Source organism: Rhopilema esculentum, chromosome 6 (assembly GCF_057945365.1).
Source record: "Rhopilema esculentum isolate cy_ngs chromosome 6, ASM5794536v1, whole genome shotgun sequence".
NCBI lineage: Eukaryota > Metazoa > Cnidaria > Scyphozoa > Rhizostomeae > Rhizostomatidae > Rhopilema > Rhopilema esculentum.
In genome coordinates, this window is record NC_142820.1 from 8,517,317 (window position 1) to 8,539,589 (window position 22,273).

Below are 22,273 nucleotides of genomic sequence, written 5' to 3' on the forward strand. Positions count from 1 at the left end.
TTGAGCCAATCTTTCCCAGTAATGTAATGATGTTACTAATGGTAATTAGTTCAGAATTACCGACAAGCCAAGATCATAATATCAACTTTTAGCGACAACCCCAACATCACTGCATATAACTTTAAAAGTAACGAATGCCTGTCTGGTCTATAGAAGACATAACTAAACGTACAGCATGACGAGTCATTCCTCTCAAGTTGCGGATCATTCCTCTCTATTTTGATTTGTCAAACTATGTCTAGATTAGTATAAAGTTTGTAATGCATCAAAGTTTGCTGGTCAAATCTCACCTCCTTTTCTTGTCCAGTTTTTGCAGCCAGCAGAAATTATGTTACAGCTTTACGAAATTCTTGACTGATCCTGACATAAACAATAAAAGAGGCTTTGCCCCTCCGCTGTTTTCATGTATAGTCTCAAATCCATTTGGTTAGCATCAAAGTTATTTTTACCTTCCTAGAAATTGAGTCACAAAAATTGTCATGTCCTTGCCAACATAACCTATGATCAAATGAACAAAATTAAACTAATGAAAATTTTTCAGATTTTTGAACTTCCTGTTTGGTAACACATTTATTGCATTAGAGCTAGTGAGCCATGGGACCAGAATACTGCCTGCTTACAAGGACCCCAAATTTTGGAAAATGTCTTTGCAGTACATAGAAACCTCAAAGTTATATTTTTATTCATTTTGTACCCTCTAATCTCGAGAGAATTTCGGTGTAACAGCAAGAGAAAAGGGCCGCTAACAAACAATACGAGTTATCGTTTAAAATTATGTTTAAAATTTCGCTAACATAGGGAGGGCCCACCGGGCAATTGCCCGGCTGCGTTAGGCAAGCATTTTGCCAAAAAATTTACGTTGTTTTGAGAGCTTTCCTCTTCATATACGTGGAAAGAAATTAGAAAGAAATTTATATCGCCAAGGAGGGATATCTCAATACCAAAAGGGCAAAAATATGATAATTTCTTTTTTTTTTAAAGTGGAAGTACTGCATTTCTTCTCTTCCCCCTATTCAAAGGTTAGGCGATAGCAGAAATATCAAAGCCTAGCTTGGTTAAAAAGATGCACGGACGGACTAGCTAGTTGGACTAACGAGCCAAGGCCCGAAGGGGTTTCAAAGGGCCCCTTTTTGGGAAGTTTTGAAGAGCCCCTCTAAATCTTTATATCAGAGATACCAAAATCTAGCTCAGGAAAAGTGCTGTGAAAATTCCTTTACTGTCTGTCCCAAATTGTAAACTGTAGGGCAATGATAATGCAATGTCCGCAATAAATTAAAAAATCGTATTTTTGAAAAAATATCATCTGAAAAAGCAGGTTTAGTACAAACTGATGTATATGGAACAAGAGAAGAATCGTTCCTGTTTTTGGATATTACAGATGGAAAACAAAGAAAGACACCAATGCAATGCGAATAGACCTTTCCATTGATAAAAGACACAACAACAAATCTGCTACAATGACAAACAGAAATATATTATGTGTATAAAATTGTTTACTTTTATCACCCTTGTAAACTAATTTCTTTGAAGTTATAAGACACGATTAAGAGATTTACTGTTTTCATTAGCTCTCTGTCAAATCTTGAAGATAAAAGGGGAGGGGTGTCAAACAAAACCACATTCCTGGAAACATTTTCCAGTCATGATGATCAAATATTTGCTTACATTAAAATCAGGTTCGGATTATGTTACTGATCTTTTTTACATCTTTATATGGTTTGAAAACCTTCATACAAAACACAAATTAAATATATCAGAGCTACAGCATACTAAATCACTTTTATACCACACCACAACATCAAAAGCCTTTTCTCCAACAAAAATCCGACATCTTATAAGCAGAGCTCAGCAAATATGGCGGCCACATGGTCAACGACAGTGCCAAGGCCAATGAAAAGAAATAAAACAGTAAACAAACCAACCCCTCTTTTTCATTCTTTGTCTGACGAAAGCTTTAAGACTTTAAGGGTAATGTCCGGGACGCTTGGACGTTGCTTTTAAGCTGCTCAAATAATATTCTACACATAATTATAAAGAGGTTTAGCATTCCCATCTCAGGTCCTAGCTACATAAAAACCTCATCATTTCTTACTATCAATCGACTCGCTTTAAAGATCATTTGGTGTTGTTAGCAAATAGTTCTTTATGAAAAAAATGGCTGCATGCGCCTCTTATTAAAAATCTGCATATATTGTTGCAATTATTAAGATGCCTCTACTGATCATAGAACTTTTTCCATATCGGTCGACTAAAACGTATCGTAGCATTGAAATTGACTTTTTATTAAAACTAGTGTAAGGCACTGGATTTCTACTCAGTAATTTATGAGCCGCCTCTCTTCAAAGCTAGCCTAGATTAATGTATCTTTAACGACTATGATAATGATCACTTAGCTTTGTCGATATTAAGATCATATTTGATATTCATAACTTGCAATAAACCTTTTGGGAGCCTAGTGTATGGAGTCGAAGATGCTGCTTTTTGTTCGAGATACCACCGTGATTTACGAAAGGGCATTTAGATGTCCTTTTGCACAGCTGTTTTAGGCCCTTCAAATATAAAAACTGGACTGTAGGCTGGAACAGTGGTAGTGTATGAAAAAGTTCTTGGACTAGTGTATTTCTTACTGCTGCTTAATAAATTAAAAAGTGGCTGAGCAGGATCGAATAAAAGGGTTTTTGTTTTCCACAGTGTATGCCTTCGGTAATAGCCACAATGTGGGGCAAAAGCACTTAGACCAGCATAAAGTAACAATTCTAGAATTATTCATTCATGAGCTAAACATTCTTGAATACTGAAATTCTAGTCATCAGTGGGGTCTGCATAAGTTAAAAATGCTGGTTTGCCTTCCACATCTATTCATAACACTCGTGAATTGTGTCACGTAAATATTCCAGACATGGCTTTGCGTGTGGTTCTTTATATATCTTTATTAAAATTGCAAAAGTACTAGTTTTCAAAAATTCCTAGCTGGCCCAATACAAACTCACAACTTAGCCTTTGTCTTGCAGTGTGTCTTAGTGGAACGCAAAACTGGGAAAAGTGGAAGACTGCTCTTGAAACTAAGGACATCTGTGATGTACTCTGGGCCAGTCTAAAAAGAAGCATAAACGGTGTACTGGTGTTATCAAGCTGTTAAAATGTGATCATACACAAAAATGGACAGTTTTGAACATGAGGTCACATCCATATGATTAATATCCACAAGGCATCTCGTGTACTTAACAATTAAATCCTTCCGTTTTTGAATGATAGTCGAGAGAAAGAAAAATGCAACGACATCTTCAAAATGTATAGAGGTGGTGACTTTAAAAGCGTATACATATAAAGTTTTCATTTATTAAATCAAAGGGAAATTAACCGCATAACTACCTGTGGTTCTTCAGCCTCCTGGACATTTTTGTGCTCTTTCGAGCCATTGCCGAGGATGTAAACCGATATCTTGTGCCGCTGCGGAGCAGTGGAGGAGAGCAGGGACTACAAAGAAAATATGCCATCAAATCTTGTTTTAATATGCAAGTTATGATGCCTTTCAAGGAAAAGTTATATAATGTCGCATATAAAATTTAATATGAAATTTTAAAACTAAAATGCAAACATCGGTTTTTTAAGTTCAATTTTATTAAAATGAACTGACGGTGATCACTGTGTGACAGGAATGTTTTCACAGTATTTGTACTTAAATGTTTTAACGAAACAGTTTTAAATATGAAGGTTCGTTATCAATGCAATATCTTACCAACCACTTCAGGTTTTCATAACAAGGGGAAGAAATAAAGAAAAGACATATAAAAATGTAGCCAACCAATAGCTTTAGCTAGATCTTTATGTAACCATTTACACATATTTACATGAGACATTTTTATTAGCTTTATGAATACATAAAAACCTAACTAGAAGAAAACTTTCATTCGTCAGTGGATACACCAAAATAAATTTTTTCAAAATGGACTTCTGGTTTATTTCTAAAATGGCAACATTTCTGTTTTATATCTGGGCTATGCCTAAATTATTCTATTCAAAAAGTTTATAATGATTCGGTATATTCATCAATAGTAAGTACCTCATAAAAGTTGACAACGTCGTGTTTCTCAATTTTTCTTAGTTCTTCGGCCTCCATTATTGCTTGAAAAGAAAGCACAAACTTTTTTGGATAGAATATAAAGAAAATAAAATTAAATGAATATGAATACAAAACAAAAAACATACGTAGGCAGAAAAAGGCAGGATTGCTAGTGATTTTGAAAATTTTTTGCCAATGATTTATTGATAAGGCTGCAAGGACTGAAAAATCCACACACCAGTAAAATCTGTAAAAGACATGATCAACAGAAATGACTGAACTTTGAAACCTGAAAAGCTATTTTAAAAGCAAAGGACTGGTCCAATGTCATCAGCTTAGCTTCAAAGTAGCCTTAAGAACGTGTCATTCAGGGAAAAGTAAAAGGTCTAAAAGCTTTTTATCGAGTCCACCTCCGTTGCTTCATTTGTCATGGTTTGCCAGTGATGTTCGTTTTAAATCACCGCTTGACTAAATGACTTACTATTTAAACTTTAGTTAAAAACAAAATGATAGGCTGAAAAAGCTAGACTAGACCAAAGAAGTTTTTACTCTGCAGATTTTCCTTTTAATCTGAGGAGGAATATATTTTCAAAAATGAAATACGTAAATACTTACGTCTTCTAAAGTTGTACTCTTTGGTTGTTATTTCATTCCAGTATTTGCTGCATTCATCTGACAATTTCTTCGGCTCCTCTAGCTTCTTCATTATAAGAGCATTGACATGGTTCTGAAACTCTTTATCAGTAAGATTTTGAACTATTTCCTGGAATTCAAGAATTCAGTTGACAGACGTAGAAAGAACAATAGTCGAGCAAGATCATGTTCCTTTTGATGGAAATACAAAGTTTATTGCATGAAATTGAAATTGTTCATAAATAATTCCTAAATCATGAAATAACATTTGCCGTAAGGAGACAAGAATGGCCACCTGATTTTCATAACTTTTAATCTATACTTTTGTGTGCAAAACAAGTAGGTTCCAGTAGCAACCTCGACTTTCAACCTTAACACAATCATCTTCATAGTGGTAATCTTCATAGCTTATAACCTATATTGTAATTGACAAATATTCATCATTGAAATGTTAAATATTGAAATGTTTAAATATGTTTACTGAATCACCTTTGCGTTCGAAAGAAAAGCCTCAATTCTCTCATCCAAAATCGCAGGATTCTTCTCTGACTGGATTATGAATCGCAAACCCTAAAATAATTTTATTCAGTGAGTATAATGACTTAAAGAAGAACGGTATTTATGGAAGAGGTCACTTCAAATAGGGGAGGGGGTCACTTCAAATAGGAGGTAAAAGGGGGGTGTCACTTCAAATATGAGGTAAAAACATAAAAAACCAATAGCTTAACAAATCCAAAAAATATAAGAGAGACATTCAGGAGCAAGTTTGTTTTTCAGCGACTGAGTATTTGAAGCAACATCAAACAAAGCTACAGTTGGAGGCAGCATTGTTTTCAATCATTGGAATTTAATGTCATAGATATACAGCTCCTGTTGCTGTACACAGATGCTCTCACTTTACCTTCACCACGCAAGTCAAACTTCTATACAATGAACTGTGTAGAGCAATCTTGGCAGGCCTTTTGAAAACTGCCCTTAAGACCCCAAGCTTTTCGAAAAAAATTGTTACAGTATTCACAGCTTGGATAAGATGATATAAATAAAATATTGTATCACATTTAAAACTGCATATAAAAACTTGTAAACAATCATGAAGGTTAAAAAGAAATTAGTGAAAGGGTTCTTCACCTGGACACCATTTGCCCTTCTAACACCGGAAAATACAATATACCCTTAAAAAGAAGAAAATGTCGTTACTTCTGTCATTTTGAAACGCTGAAGTGTACTTTAACGGAAGCAAAAGAAACTTTTACATATTACCAACAGATTCAGAATATCAGAATAACATAGACTAAGAGGAAAACCTATGAAGAAGAAAACTAGAAAATCGTTTATGAAGGAGAAAGCTGAAAAACAAAATGTAAAAGTATAAAGCGGCAAACGTTTAAAAGTAATGCTATACTTGAGGTACAAATGAATCGTTTCTAATATCTGGTAATCAAAGGCATTGGGGGTTTAATTGAAACAAAACCAAAACTCAATTAAGCGATTGTCACTTTCAAGAAACATGTGACTTTCATGTAGCGGGAAAAGAAAAAAATTTACCAGCTCAAAAAAACGCAGATACTTTAAAAGAAAGCTTAGAATCTAAAACTTTAAACGTAATCTAAATGAACAGCCAATTTTGTTATTCTACCGAGGTATTTCCATTTAAAAAAACATTCAATTCAGTAATACGAATAAATATTTGCAGAAACCAGCGATCTTCTATTGAAACAAAAAGATCTCACCTAATTGTTCTTGTGTTCGTAGCTGGTCAAAGCATTTGTCAGCAATGAGTTGGGAAAACAGCTCTAGCGTTGCATTGCTCCTGGTACACTGCATTTCCGTCTAATAATAAAAACAAAATTGCTAGATAGCAAAACAGTTCCATGGCCCAAATGAAACAAACATCTTAACGATGCTTAACCAATTCTCAGTTTCATATTTCTTAAAGAAAAACACTAGTATTAGGATATTAGTTAACAAAATTTCATAATTTCCGTTAAATAAAGGCCTGCGTGTTTCTCATATTGCCCAAAAATCATGTTTTATAAATCAAATGACGTGAAGTCTGCCATATACGGCCACGATACTTAAAAGCCAGCCAAATCAACGATACAGTTGAATTCGTTCTCTAACAAATTGTGGCCTTGGATGAATATTCAAGTCCTCTATGAATTTCCCTACATTTCTATATTACTCCAGGAAGAAATTAAAACAAAGGCACCACGTAAAAAATGTTCTTCTCTAGCATACAAATACCTGATAATAAACTTCGATACAGGAATTATTCTGGACTTTGTGTTTTCTTTCATAAATGTAATAAGCACCTAAATAAAAAGAGAGCAAGCAGTGTCTCATTAGAAAAGGCCAAATTGAACTCACAAAAGAAAGAAACCAATTAAGCTTCAATTTTATAACAATACAAAAAGTTAGATGTTAATTTTGAAGCATTTTGAAGTATCATAAAGTAAGACATCAGAAAATTTGCAGCAACGGATTATCACTGGAGCCCCCCCCTTTATCAACCTGAAAAAGGGATATGGAAAACATCTTATTTTTTAATCGTACGCATGGTTATCAGTCATATGATTATGATTTGACGCTGGAGGGCATACTCCAGGCGGTAGCTTCATAATATGGAGGAAACTTCGATTTTCAAGAAATGCATATCGAGCTCGTTTCTGTTAATTCAACAAATAACGTCTATTGATCTTCCAGCCCTTATAACAAATGCTACAGAGAAGTTTCTTCATTCCAAAAGAAATATCCTGTCAGGTCTATTTCCATATAGGATTACTTCAGCAAATTTCTCCATGCAGGGCATTCTGTTCTTGGCCATTAAGGCAAATTTCGTCTCCACATTGCTGGGAAATGGTTGCCTTTTGTCGAGACACAGCAATGTTCTAGGATCAAGCTCAAGACTCGATTGAGAAAGAACTTTATCACGGCATTAATTCACTACAAGTACAAACTGAAGCATTTTGGACCTGACAATTCCTTAAATTCAAATCCTCTAAATGACATAAAAGATCAGTAAAAGCCAAAATCTTGCCCTGCTTGCTTCGAAAAATTGAGAAGAAAATGAAGCTGTAATATAACTCACAGTTTCTAACTAAGCAAGATAAACACAAAAACATTCAATTGCGATATAAATTAAGATGCCACAGAAGATATTACCATCAGGGAGCTGTACTTCTCTTTGCCTAATTCTTTGGAGTGGAAAGAGAGCTTTCGTATTGGAATTTTCTTTCATGAGGTTTGACACCATATGAATAATCTCTCTACCTTCCTAGAACGCAAATTATAACAATTTATTTGCAGAAAAAGTAAACTGAACTTATTTGTGGCATAAACTGAAAGCAAGTATCATCGAGGCCTATGAGAAATACAGCCAAAACCTTGCAAAAACACTCACAAAAACATTACTCGCAACCCTCTCCCATAAATAATTTAGCTGTAGGAGCATGGCTGGTGATGTCTAAAGCTGAGCTGAAATAAACAAGAACAAACCGCTAGCCAACATTGATTGGGGGAATGCGCGATGTTTGCTATAAAACGAGCCTGAGAGGCAGAAAGAGCACCGAATCAATAAATCACTTCTGGCTCTTTTTTTACTTTGAAATACAGATCCACGTGAATACACAACGTATCGATGCACACAACATCATTTAAGAACTTTAAGGACTTTTGTTCAAGGAATATATTGTTCAAGGATTATAATCATAGATTCGTAAGGAATATACACTCTAAGCAGTTAAAGCTGGTGTTTTTACATCACAGTATAAGAATGTAAGTGTCAATATGGCGAAAGCTTGTGTATATGAATATGGCTTACATATCTTTATAAGAAATGATTATACTGTAAGAAATACTAGACATACCTCTTTGGTTAGATTTCCAGCAATCAAACACTCAACATGCATTTGACCAAGAAACTCCGGAATGAATGCTTTCAACTTTTCAAGTGTTACATCTGTTGACAAGAGCATAGTGGTCTATTACAGCTGAATGTAACAGGAAAAGATAATAAATTTACCAGCCCAAAAAAGCGTAGATACCTCAAAAGTAAGCCCAGAATTTAAAACTTAATCTAAATGAGCAGCTAACTTTTTTCTTCTCAATATTCTGTTCCAAAAAAACTTTCGGTTCAGTTATAAGAGTAAATATTTGCGATAACCAGTGATCTTTTACTGCCCATCTTTAAAACGAAATTTTCTGAACACCCCCGCCCTATATGGCAATAACTGCACACCCTCTAGGAACTGAAGATAAATTCTAAAACATATCTTTCATTGCCTCAGTCCATTTTAATTCACTTAACCAAAAGGCTTGTTTATGTATACAATTGACCCTGTGTAATCATAATAATAAGGAAACATCACCTGCTAAGGTCTGGAGTATTTCCACTTTGTCCCAGGCCTGCTCGGACAATAGGTATGACATATAGAATATGGCGTGCATGTGAGGTTGTTCTGCCTCGAAGTTCTTTAGCTTTCTTTGAATCTGGTTAAAATAAAACATAGTAGGGACTTAGTGATAATAATTGTCACAATCTTTAAGCTTTGCAATAACTACAATGGATTTCAGCTTCACCAACGTATGCCAGTTGGTACACAGTAATTCAAGTTTCCATTAAGACGCAGACTGGCAACTCAAACTTAAATAGATGAGCCTGACTTCATATTACTTAAAAAATAGGGTTACAAAATCTGAAATAGTTCTTAATTTATGGCAAAAGTCTTTGAATAGAAAAGCGACAGATTTGCAAAGTTTCATTCCTTTTACGAAGTTCGATATCCGTTTGAAAATGCGAAAATCACTATGGCCCACCTTTTTATTTAATTTTATTTAATCGAATTTTGTTAAACATCAAAGTGATACAGAGCCTTGTTATTTTTAGCTGTATAAAAAACGATTATGATTTAATAAAAAATTTGTCAGCGAAATCTGCACACAACTTTAATTGAATAAAACCGTCATTAGGGCACAATTGGGCAATGTTCTACAAATAAAGCTCTTTTACGCTCTTTAAAACTTAAGTTGTACCTTCTCTTTCATCACATCAAATCGATCCTGCTTCATCTCCAGATTCACCAACCTTTCGACGATTTTCTTCAGCAACACACTTTGTTTACTGTTGTAGCCCTTGATTCTTAACTGAGACAAAGGGAGAAGATTACGGATATAAAGGAAAGTTCATTAACAGCTACTCCATAAGGGCCCCGTTTGTTGTATGTAAATGGTGGAAAGGCCTCAGTAGCAGGCTGCTCGACGGGCTCTAATGGAATGCTTGCGGCAAAAAGTTGATAAAAATGTAGAACACTGCGACGCGTCGAGGACAAACAACAATGAACACAAGTAGATTTAAGGTAGCTACTATTCCACACTGGAATACGGGCCTTCATCAGGGAAAAAACATACAAGGCTTAAGTCTCATTTCCTGTCGAATGCAAGTTGAACGCATCATAAAGTCCGTAGCAACAAACAAGCTTCAAAATTTTGAAGAGCGAGCAAATATATTTATGTTAATTTAACCAAATGTGATTGAATTTTCAAAGATACCAATGCCAAAAATCATTTCATTGGTTTTTAAAGTAAACAGACTGGCATTAGATGGTTTAAAGATGGGGGAATGTTTGCTGCACTCTGAAGAGGTTTTAGCAAGGTATGTCTTGTCCTGTCCATTTAAACTGTCTTGTTCGTCAAAACGCAGTACATACAATTCTTCGAGAAAGTCGGGACCTTACCTGGATTCCGTGAACGTGAAGTTCAGTTCTGTATGATACACCTGCCAATTCTGCATCGTAGGAAAATTCGGTGAGGGAGTCTTGAAGCAAATTGAGAAATATTTCCACCATCGCACAGTGTCGAGGATGACTGAATGTGACTGGACTGTAATAAAAAATTCATAAATACAATAATTCGATGCAGTATTATAAGATAAATCTTTAATAACATCATTTTTCATATTAATTAGATAAGAAAACACAAACTGGAATCATCATCGAGTATCTGCTATATTCAAATAAAAAAATAAAAAGTTGAGGAAAGAGAACATTCAGAAGCTTTTCATGCATCCGAAAACATGGTATCATCTTCTTTTTCAGAGTTTTCTACCATTTGTACACTTGCTTACTATTTAGTTAAATGTTTGATTTCTTACATGCTATATTATCCCTTGCTTACAAACTTTACTTCTAGAATCTATGTAATATACTTGAATAAAATAATTCTACTGATTATCCTATGTTGAAAATGATTAATTTTTAATAATGCTTGGTTACGAATAGGTTTTTGAGTCCCTGCAAATGTTTTATTTCCCATGTCAAGTTTTTGTCTTTGTTCTACATATTGTAAGAAATTATGGAAAACATTTTAAAAGGATGACAATTGCTAAGTTGATGTATGAAACCATCCCAAAATCTACCTTGAAAATTCGAAGTATAAGCATGCTTTAGGGAGGCAAAACTTCTTGTCTTGTTTGAACCAAACTCTGAAAATATCATCTTCCTGTAAGGCGAATAATTTACTAAAATGAAACTGTCATTGACAAAAAGGTCATCTCGTGACTATACTTGTCATCTCGTGTCAATTGTCATCATATGCAAAGCTCTATGACTATACAGTTCACGTTTGTGTCTAACGATTCCTTATACCATTCTTGAAAGGATATCAGCATTTTGTGTAGAACAAAGCAAAGTAAAATAACATAAACCAGACGTCCATAGCTATTAGCTCTAATTTCAATCAAACTAAAGACAATTAGACTTATATAGAAGCTAGCAAAGCAATTACTTACTTCGAGCAGCTCAGGGACTTCACTTAGCTAAAAAGAGAAAGATTGTGATGGGTGAACTTTCAAAGAGTTAAAAAGGAGAGAGAGTGAATAGAAATTCCTTTGAATTTACAACCGATATCTGGCAATGGTGATACACAAAAATGTCTAACGGTACATCCTTGTTGCCAATGGGTCATGAGAGCACAATTGTGCTTACGTAAATTCGTTTACATACAGGTCAACATTAAAGGGTACTGAAAGAGCAAAAACTTGCATTTCTTTGTCTAAACATTCCTTATAAAGAAGGTGCAAGGTGCTTATAAGGTGGCACCCATTGATGAAATATGTGCTACTGACAAACCGACTATGCAGGTTGTCGAATCTTAGAGTGTTGGTTAGCTTTGAGAATTTGAAAACTGTCAATTACTCGTCGTTTTGATTATATAATGACAGAAACAATAGTTTGCAATCCGAGCGCAAAAAATATCAAATTTGTAGAAACTAATCTTTATACCTCATCTGATGGTTTCGCTTTCATATTGAACTCTGTTGGAATCAGCTCGTTAGGTGGAGGCAAATGAAAGTCTTTACTCAATCCACATTCCTCCCATATCTGTAAAAAGAATATCTTTCTATCTTCACGAGAAATAAAAGAGATATTTTCCTTCCTTACTTCAAGAAATAATCGTTTCTGTTTTTACTTCCTTTTATACTCTGAGGAGTATCAGACGAAATAGCTTTAAGTAGCATGTTGTGAAATATTTGTTTTTTTTCAAAGCCATTTTCTACTTCATAAAAATGAAATGTGACAGTTTTCTCTTGGAAGAATTGACCCGGGGTCTTTCTTAAACTCTGTTTGACGGAGCAGTAGTTTAAATAAATGGTGATTTTAATGTTAAAAGCTAAATTTCAATATACTGAAACTGCTTGCAATGAAATATCACCTTTCGCCACACCCAAAACAAAAAATATTATTCTTTGTTTAAGCAACAAAAAATCAGATTCATATGATCTTGGACTCAGTGCTAACAATAAAATACTGAATTAGATCATTGATGGTGCGATTAAATTAAACAAAAATTTAACTTTTAAATTAAATTAAAATTAAATAAAATTATCAAACCACAGTTATCACAAATCAACAGGACCGCCCAGAGGTTTCTGAGGCCCTGCGGCAAAACAGAAAGAAGAGGCCCCGACGAGCAAAGCGATCGGAAAATGTTTGTAATCATATTCTTTAGATAAGCATAAAATAAATTTCAGAATATTTCTTGCAGTCACTTTCTTGCAATCTTTTAAAACGTTTTGAAATATTTAGGCCTACCTATGTTACACGTGTTTAATATTTTCTTAAAATGGGAGTCCCCCTAAACCTCGAGGCTCTAGGGCAACATGTCCCCCTTCCATCCCTCTCAGCGGCCCTGTATATTAACACCGTCCAGCCACTGTGAACCTGCCATTGGAAAACTCTGGGAAAAATTCTTTGGTAGTGAAGATAAAACGAAATGCTCTACACAATTCAGCCATATACCTTGTCTCTGTACTTTTTAATAAAACGGTTAGATAACGTCATTACATGCTGGGAAGTTAACAATGAGGTTTCTCAAAGCCGAAAGATTCATTATCATAAGACAATATACATTCTACGAAATAAAAAAACAAAAAAGAAAGACGTTATTTTTTCTGGGCAACAGTATTATTCATTTCATTTCAAAGCCTGGAAAAAAACCATATTTATGAAAAAGCAGAGTCAAGAGGCTGCCAAAAATATAGAGCAATTCTGAATTACAACCTCTTGTATTGCACTGCTTTAATAGGAAACAACATTTGCTGTTCGGTTGAATATCATGGCTGTTTTTTGTAATCTTTCTGTTTCTTTTAAACTTTTTATTATAGCTATCAGTGACTCGATGGCTAGAGGAAGGTCGACTTTAAAAATAGCAAGAAAAACAGTGTGTATCTTTGCACATACTTTAAGCTTTTCCTCTGCTATTTTGTTGACGTTATAAGCAGTGCCGTACCACTTTTCTGTGCAGTTAGTTTTGCCTTCATGACATTTCGAAGTCACTTGAACGCTGGAAGATAACCAAAATACATACAACATTCATACGCAACACACGTCATCATTTGCAAAAAGTTTCTTAAATTGTTTAGATTTTGAGGCTCTACGTGTTATAGCTTTTGAGGACTTGTAACAATATTGATTGCTAGCTCAAGTGATGCAAGGGAAGGAAAATGAAAAAATGGACGTAACCATACCGACAGTGACTTATATATTTTGCTGGAAAAAGAAGTGATGTTTTGACTTTCTGATCATGAAAGAAAGAAAACTGTTTTGGATAATGTAGCGGAAGTGTCTTATTTGATTGTAAAACAAATCATTTGAATCTTCATGGTAACTGGAATTCAAATTGTGGAATTCAATATTTGAACTGATAGGAAACCGGCCTATTGAATAAAATTTTACAGACAAAATCTAAAGCCTTCCCGCCTGGAAATTGAGCATCGCGATAAAAGCTTGACGAATTCCACTTTAGTTCCATTTAGGATCTCACTGTATATCACAATTTTCATGCTGAGATCTTGATCAATCAGGATAAACTAGTAACTGATGACAAAATAACTAGAAATCGCTTTAATTAACATATCAATAATTTGGAAAGTTCAAAATATAAGGAATTACTGTAGATTTGATGGCTTTAGATGACTTAAAACCAGTTCTATAAGGCTTTTGTCAAATCGGCTCATTTTGTATGGTGCATAAAGAGCTTCTTCAATAGGATACATCTGCAAAACAAATGGCTCAAAAATAGAATCAGGTGCCGAACACTCTAAACTTATACTACAAGTGCATGACTATTTTAAACTGATATAAAACGAGATATTTAGACATCAATTTTTTCCTTATACTATGACGATAAATACGATACTTAGGACAAGAATTAAAAAGCGCATGAGATGAACAGAGGAATAATTCCATATCAAATGAGAAATCGAATGGTAAATTAGGATATAAACAACACCAACCAAGACTGGAGAAATAAAAATATTAACAATTCAGACAATGGCGTTTGTTGGAAGTGCTACAACTGCCTGAAGCGAATCGAATTCTCCCCAATAACAAGATCAAACAACGAACATTTTTCTCTCTGAAAACTATGGTTGCAACTAGAACATTTGATTATTGAAAACATAGAGAATAAAGTCGATGTTAATTACGTTCTTCTCTCGGTTTGATTGGAATAAAATGTCACGTAAGACTAAGCTTTCAAAAGAGGTTTAGTCACCTGAATTGCATGTGATAGCGTTGTAACGTAACCATATGGAGTTTCTTTGTCTTTATAGCGGAATGTCATATCATCTAACGCCTGAAAAATAACAATTTTCATTATTACATACTACCCTGACTTCTGACTTCTTCACTTATTGTTTATTATAGATTTGTAAGAAGAATAAGAGAATAATATAATATAATATAATATAATATAATATAATATAATATAATATAATATAATATAATATAATATAATATAATATAATATAATATAATATAATATAATATAATATAATATAATATAATATAATATAATATAATATAATATAATATAATATAATATAATATAATATAATATAATATAATATAATATAATATAATATAATATAATATAATAAATATAATATAATATAATATAATATAATATAATATAATATAATATAATATAATATAATATAATATAATATAATATAATATAATATAATATAATATAATATAATATAATATAATATAATATAATATTAAATAATATAATATTAAATAATATAATATTATATTATATAATGTGACTGATAGCTAAAAAGACTTTTTTGGTTATTACTTAATAACAATTTGCCAAGGTTGCCCTGAGACGAAAGATTGGTCTCAGAAATCAAAGAAAAACTTTGGTTGAAAGACATGATTTTTGAGATTAAGTTTTGACAGTTTAATGCTGGCTTGTTATGACTGAATACAAGATACGTAATTGTGGATAAACCCGCAAAAACTCTCTGGGGTTTGAAAGGGAGCACCTTTTTCGATACCAAACTAAAACAACTATTTATATGTTTGACTTTTTGCTACCTGGAAAACAAAATTTACCAATAAAACGACAAGCAGTTAGTAGTAAGCAAGAACGTGAATGAATGATGTGTGGCTAATAATGTCTTAAATTGGATAAACGCAAATAGTGAGCTATCATGGGTGGATATCTTAAATTTTCAATACAAGCAACTAATACTGGAATGAGTTAAACAAATATGGAATGCATTAATACGACTAAGCCTATCAGCCTAACCAATATTGAAAAAGAATGAATCCCTGGTATCCTATTGACTGCGAAATAAATAATTTTGTTCACAATAACTTCTATGTTTGGTTAATCTATAGAAATAGCGCTAAGAAGTTGTTGAATGGTGCTTCATTGACCACTGCTAAGGATATAAATTACTGAATCAATAGGTTCGCGACAGTTATATTAATAACGGGTTTGACTGAAAAGCATTAAGATTCCTAATAACAAGCAAATAAGCTCGTTTGAAATTTAGATTCCACCTAAGATGTAAACAAGAGGTTTAAAAAAGCCATACACGAAGAGCTGATGACAGTCATATCATAGTAATTTTTCAGTTAGTCGCATATATTTCGGTTAAAGCTTAGTATTCGTATAATAGTCATTTTTAAGTTAATAACAAACATGTTTGTAAAGGCTTAGTATTCATATCATAGTAATTTTTCAGTTAGTCGCACATATTTCGGTTAAAGCTTAGTATTTGTATGATAGTCATTCTTTAGTTAGTAACATAAATCTTTGTTAAAGCTTAGTCCACATATTTTAATAGTCGTTTCTCAGTTAGTAACACTTTTCGTATTAAAATCAGTTCTTTGTTAGTAACAAGTATGTTGGATAAAGCTCGGTAGTCGTATAGTAGTCATTTTTTAGTTAGTATCACACAACTTCGTTAAAGCTTAGTATTCGTATAATAGTCATTTTTTAGTCAATAACAAACATGTTCGTCAAGGCTTAGTATTCATATCATAGTAATTTTTCAGTTAGTAGCACACATTTCGGTTAAAGCTTAGTATTCGTATGATGGTCATTTCTCAGTTAGTATCACACAGCTTCGCTAAAGCTTAGTGCTCGTATAATGGCAATTTCATGATTTATGTCCATTTCATGTCTTGGATAGTAATAAACATGTTTTAGAAAGTTCAGCATTCACACATTGGTCAATTGATCAAGACTTTGTTTATATTGTTGAATCTTTCATCAGGCATACACTCTTATATCTAATAAATCTGTAATACAATGACTTAAGCAAGGTATCCGGAAGTGAAATCTTTCTAGAACTGCAGCAAACAGGTGAGAAAAGACGGCAAAATACCCTGACAAGAAACTGTCAAAATGAAGCTCATGTACATGGGCTCAGTAACATTAGAAGCAAACCTTGCAAACTGATATTTACAATACCAGGTGTTTGAAAATACTTGTGAAACTTCTTCGTGGCTATATTCATCATTTTTCAACGATATGTAGACTACCCAGAAAAAAACAGAATTGCAGTCAAGGTTCTTTTGCAACCTTTGATGGGAATAAAATTCTAGGTTCTGATGATACATCTAGATGAATGGTTTGATAGATAAAATAAAGAATAAATTTTTCTGCATTTCGATATTCTCCAATCAAGCTACTGAATATTGGTTGCAAAAATGACCGCCAACTAAAAACTAAACAGCATTTAGCTAGATAGTCAGAAGCAAAACCAGCCTTATATGTTTCTGTGATAAGCATCTAAAAGCAAATTTGATTTAGCAAGCAACGGACTGATAAAACCAATTAAAGGACGCATTCCATTTTCCTATTACAAAACTCATTAAGATAAAACTATTACTTGAACCTCATAAGTGTTTAAAATACCGCATGTCTGGGTTTTGGCTTACAGTTAAAATACAAGTCGTTTATCTGCTATCTTTAAAACCGTCGAGGCAATACTTTTGGTTAAGAATTATTTGATTCAGATAAAAATCAACAAGACTAACCTTAATTTCGTTAAAAATCCATTCTTGCGGACCGGCATCGTTTAACAAGTTCACATATTGAAAAATACTCGTGATAATATCATCGACATGTCCTAAAAGAATTGAAAAAATATGTTAAAAACAATGATGGTTGCTAATGGTATAGAGCTGACATATGACATATGTTCCCATTTCCCAATCCAAAAAGTTCCAAAAACAATCTGGTGATGTGAAGATGAAGTAAAACCACCCAAGCACGTAAACATAGCCCCAAAAATTCCTTTTTCGATAACTGATCAGAAATTTTTTACTTTTGGAAACCGAAGTTCTTTCGGATCATACTGAAATCTAAACCAACATTCAGACCTTTTCTCGGCCATTTAAAAACACATTCTTCGCAAAGGTGTCGACACATTTTGGTTTCACAGCAAATGACAGTGTTTTATAGAAGCTATAGAAGCAAATGGAACTATTTACACCCCGGTCACCATCTGGTTGCAAACATATGAATCTGGGATAAACCATTTACTTTGAATTTCAAGTTTTAAAGCTGTCGTCATGATGTTTTGAATATGACGGAAAGATTTGATAAAACTTGCTTTACAGCTAAAGAAAAGAAGCAGAAGCTGAATCCTAATATAAAGAGACCAAATATAGTAACTAGGAAATGATTATCTGCTAATAGGGTTCAAACGGTCTGTCCAGCTCAGTATAGTTCTATTTCCGTTTGTCTAAGATCTTTGAACTTCATCATGTTCTTTGTACATTGGCAAGACGTGCTTATATGTGCGTCGCTGTTACCCTTCTTAAAAAAGTTGCACAGAATTTTCGACAGATTTACTTCCGTATGTGATTTATTAGTATATAACAGGCAGAATAAAAGTTAACTCTAAGTAACAGGAGCAATATTGAGCAGACGTGGAGAAATACATTTTTAATATACACTGGGAAGAAAATCCTCAACTCACTCGCCGCTCCTATAATCAAGCCGGGTTAACAACTATCGAGAAAAACAGTGTGCAGCAGCTTTGGGCTAAACTTGTTTATAAGGTATTCAAACTATGATAAAACCACTGTATATGATTGAAAAAAATTATTCATATATAAAGGGGTCATGGGCAAAAACGGATGGCCAATTACTGTATATAGGTATATAACACGATTAATGAGAATTCCAGTCACGTCTAAGAGGTCACCGAGAGGGGAGCAGGGGAGCCTCTAGGTCTAGGGGGCCTTATCTAAAGGACCTGGTGGCAGGAAAAATGTTTCCTCCTTCGCTCGCAAGGGGTCTCGTCTTTCAGTCTTGCCCCAGGGCCTTTGAAATCTCTCTCGGTAGCTCTGAAGTGATACCAAGACCTCTGAGAAAATTCTAAGAGGTTGGAAATTTCATGACGATATGGGGTGGAATCTATAAAAATTAAACGGAGATAAAACACGGATCACTTCTAAGCGGTAAATATGAAGGTATTTTGCTTTTAGTATCCTATAACTATCCAGCCGACCACATAACTACCTACTCCTCCTGTCTTATCTAACTAGTGCTCCTTACAAAATCATGAGTATTACATACTAAAACCCTCTTCAATTTTATTTCTTTTCATAAATTCAGAGTAAACGTTCATAGAAAAACTTGCCTATTCCATCTTCAGTAAGCTCCATGTTAACAACAAAGAAAGAAAATCCCTTTGCCCCTTTGCTTGAACCAGCACTCAGCGAGTTAATCCAGCCTGGAAGTATAAAGCACATAAATATGAACACATGATTACTGAATATTTGTCATGATACATTTCATTGATGTACTGTTTTCGATTACAAGCACGACTTTTGCTGAGGGCCAATTTCTGATGACTCTGAACAGCTCGAGGCTCTCTATCATTTTCCTTAACTTAAGCAACTATTCCTTTGATTGTTACTAGTCATACCACCGATTTAATATCGTAGAAATCTAACAGTTTTGGCAAGAAGTAGTATTCTGAATAGAAAGGACCGCAAAGCTTTAAAGTTAGTCTCCTGCTTTATTGCAAGAAGGACTTGAATCAAAAATTCACAACTGGAAAATTTACTTTCAACATTGCGAATGACGTTTTAAGGAATATGGTTTAAGGGGTAGCACGGAAGAACAACTTTTCGTGAACGAGACACCATCATTCGTAGACTGCTTGTCATATCGCGAACAACCCCTGATAAAAACCACAACTATTATCCTAAAATTACTCTGCATCAATCTTAAATATTCAACTACATATATTTTTGTCATTTGGTTAGCCATGATTGCTAAGCTTATCATATGTGTAATCTTTTGGTTGCTGGCTTTATCGTGTATATTTGGTAGCAAATCAATCACTTGTCAGGCCTTCCAAAGAAGAATAAATAGCTTTAGCATTAAAGACGGGAGTATGCAAAAATCGAAAGAAACTATCCGACTTGAATCTTATTTTTCAAACTTTAATCTTTATAAAAACTTTAAAAACACTAAACGCTGACCAACCTAAAATCAACTTAATTTTTGTCTGTTCAACAATAATACATTTCAATCCCTGTAAGTTGGACCCTTAAAGAGGAGGGGGACAATGCCGTACTTACCCGAGGTTCGACTTGTGACTTAGTTCAGGTAGGAAAATCCAATATGAATCAAAAATCAGTACGGCTTAGTGCGAGTCCAAGTTACCAGGGGTACGACTTAACGGAATTTAACTTTAGTTACAATTACGGTTGAAAGAAAATACATCTTATATTGTTTCTCGGAATTTCGCACAAACGTAAACCAGCCGAAAACACCTTTTCAAATTTCATTTACTATTGTAATCATATCGATAGTTTTCTATTGAGAAAGTGTTTCTAATGGCGTTTATCAAACTTATTCCAGCTTGTGCTGGTATTTGTTCCGTTTAACAGAAATCGTATCACAATTGCAACATAACCCAACGTGACAAACACTTCAAAATGTACAGAGGATGAAACGTGATTCATCGACATCTCAAATAGTTGTATTTAAACCAAGGGAGTAATAAACTATCTTTGTCACATGGAAATAGACGAAATTCTTCCCTTGCACCTTTGGTGCTGATAAAGATTTTCAGGTTACATTTACTATCGCTTTAGTTGACATGTAACCAAGTGAACAATCAATAAACCACGGCAATTCGAACTTGTAGATATAAGGAATCCGCTTTGGATTGGCAGCTCATCGTATCTAAGGTTCTGATCTGCTACAAAATATCAATTAAAATAAACTAGATTTCAGATGACGTCAGATAACAGAGCCGACATCAGTATTATCGGTCTAGATAGAACCGATATAAAACATTGGTGACTTTCTGTTGACTAGGATTTTGCATATAGAGCTGGTTCTTATCAGCGATGACGTGTGCATTTACACACACAAACAAAATACGACGTAGCCTTCAAAAAGGATAAAATTGACATAGAAACATTTTAGAAAGGTTGGTTGACATTTTGTCAACCCTCCTATCCAGGATTATTGCAGTTGTCGTTTAATCCTGGACATGTGTATCGATCTTACTATTATATGCTATATCTAGCTAAGTTCTAGAAGGTTGAAAATGGAGGCCTTAGATCAATCATTAAATCTCCTGAAGTCATGCAATTGATTGTGCATTGATACCGAGGCTAGCTCCATCACAACGTCACTTACCTTTCTTTTTAAGGACAGACAGTATACTTCCATGGCCTTCGTGACCAATGAGATGGGCTACGTAATGGTCAGGCTAAAATAAGAGTGAATGAAGCTGTTGTCACTTGGGATGATATATATGTTACCTACTACACCTTTCTTTTAAGCATACTGAGACTCAAAATCATCGAAGAATAGGCGTAGGGTTAAGCATATTTCCAGCTTTGGAGAGAATCTTAGAAATTTCGAATCAGGTTCTAAAGGGAAATTCCCTGGATAACACAAAAAATACAAGTCCTAACAAAATGTATGTTTGTTGTTATTAACCAAAGACGTAGATTTAATAGTTTAACATATTCAAAGGTCCATGAATTAGGAATAAAATTAAGCCTAACTTGAGGCTCAAATCGAAAAAACCTTAAGCATTTTTAGCTTGACAGCACCAAAAAAGGTTGTAACGAAGAATGCTGTAATTTAATGAACACAGATCTCCTAGGTCTCTTTCAAGATTTTGCTGTGAACATTAATCTTTGCGACACGAGCTGTTTGCAGTACAAAGGCGTCATTTCTATGACGAAGACTTTATTACGCGGCTTATGGCTACACATTCGAGAGTTTGTTTCCTTAACAACTGATTAGTTCAATAGGCTACAAATATTTTGACAGGATCAGATCGATGTCACTCTGAGCTATTTTTGCAATCAATTTCTAATTCTATTTCTGAAGCTTTGCATATCAAACGAAACCAAGCAGAACTAGGTTCGACCTTAGTATTTATGCGTAAAACTTGGGTGCACGAAGATACCGCGTTTCGTGAGAGTCAAGGCCAGAAGCGTTTCGTGAGAGAAAAAGTTTTATCACAAGAATAGATCTTTCATAAAACGTTCAGCTAATATGCTAGGAGCTAGTATCATCATTGACAAAGAAAATCACTATTCAATTACTATTGCTTACATTTTAATAAGTATTTGTTTCAACTAAAGTGAGTATTACAATTGAACTTAGATTTGAACCTTCCGTTCAGGACGTTTTCTCATCCCAAAAACAATAATCATATCATAGTGTACTGGAAAGAAGTGTAAAGAACACAATCATGAAAGAAGACAATTGAAAAACTTTATACAATCT

At 34.0% G+C, this 22,273-nt stretch overlaps 1 protein-coding gene across 1 annotated transcript in view; it reads right to left on the reverse strand.

Annotated features, from left to right (window-relative positions):
• Window positions 1-1,404: 1,404 nt before the first annotated feature.
• Window positions 1,405-22,273, reverse strand: part of LOC135685931 (insulin-degrading enzyme) — a 34,064-nt gene continuing 13,195 nt past the window's right edge. Inside the window, exons 10-31 of the mRNA XM_065202032.2 lie at window positions 21,167-21,239; window positions 19,146-19,238; window positions 17,533-17,624; window positions 14,747-14,827; window positions 14,143-14,246; window positions 13,432-13,534; window positions 11,974-12,072; window positions 11,481-11,507; window positions 11,109-11,191; window positions 10,429-10,573; window positions 9,728-9,838; window positions 9,064-9,184; window positions 8,563-8,654; window positions 7,859-7,970; window positions 6,941-7,008; window positions 6,427-6,526; window positions 5,825-5,868; window positions 5,186-5,266; window positions 4,679-4,826; window positions 4,064-4,125; window positions 3,373-3,477; window positions 1,405-3,094 (exon numbers count right to left, since the gene is read on the reverse strand). Coding sequence (XP_065058104.2) covers window positions 2,987-3,094; window positions 3,373-3,477; window positions 4,064-4,125; window positions 4,679-4,826; window positions 5,186-5,266; window positions 5,825-5,868; window positions 6,427-6,526; window positions 6,941-7,008; window positions 7,859-7,970; window positions 8,563-8,654; window positions 9,064-9,184; window positions 9,728-9,838; window positions 10,429-10,573; window positions 11,109-11,191; window positions 11,481-11,507; window positions 11,974-12,072; window positions 13,432-13,534; window positions 14,143-14,246; window positions 14,747-14,827; window positions 17,533-17,624; window positions 19,146-19,238; window positions 21,167-21,239 — 2,052 coding nt within the window. The 3' untranslated portion in view covers window positions 1,405-2,986. The remainder of the gene's footprint in view (window positions 3,095-3,372; window positions 3,478-4,063; window positions 4,126-4,678; window positions 4,827-5,185; window positions 5,267-5,824; window positions 5,869-6,426; window positions 6,527-6,940; window positions 7,009-7,858; window positions 7,971-8,562; window positions 8,655-9,063; window positions 9,185-9,727; window positions 9,839-10,428; window positions 10,574-11,108; window positions 11,192-11,480; window positions 11,508-11,973; window positions 12,073-13,431; window positions 13,535-14,142; window positions 14,247-14,746; window positions 14,828-17,532; window positions 17,625-19,145; window positions 19,239-21,166; window positions 21,240-22,273) is intronic.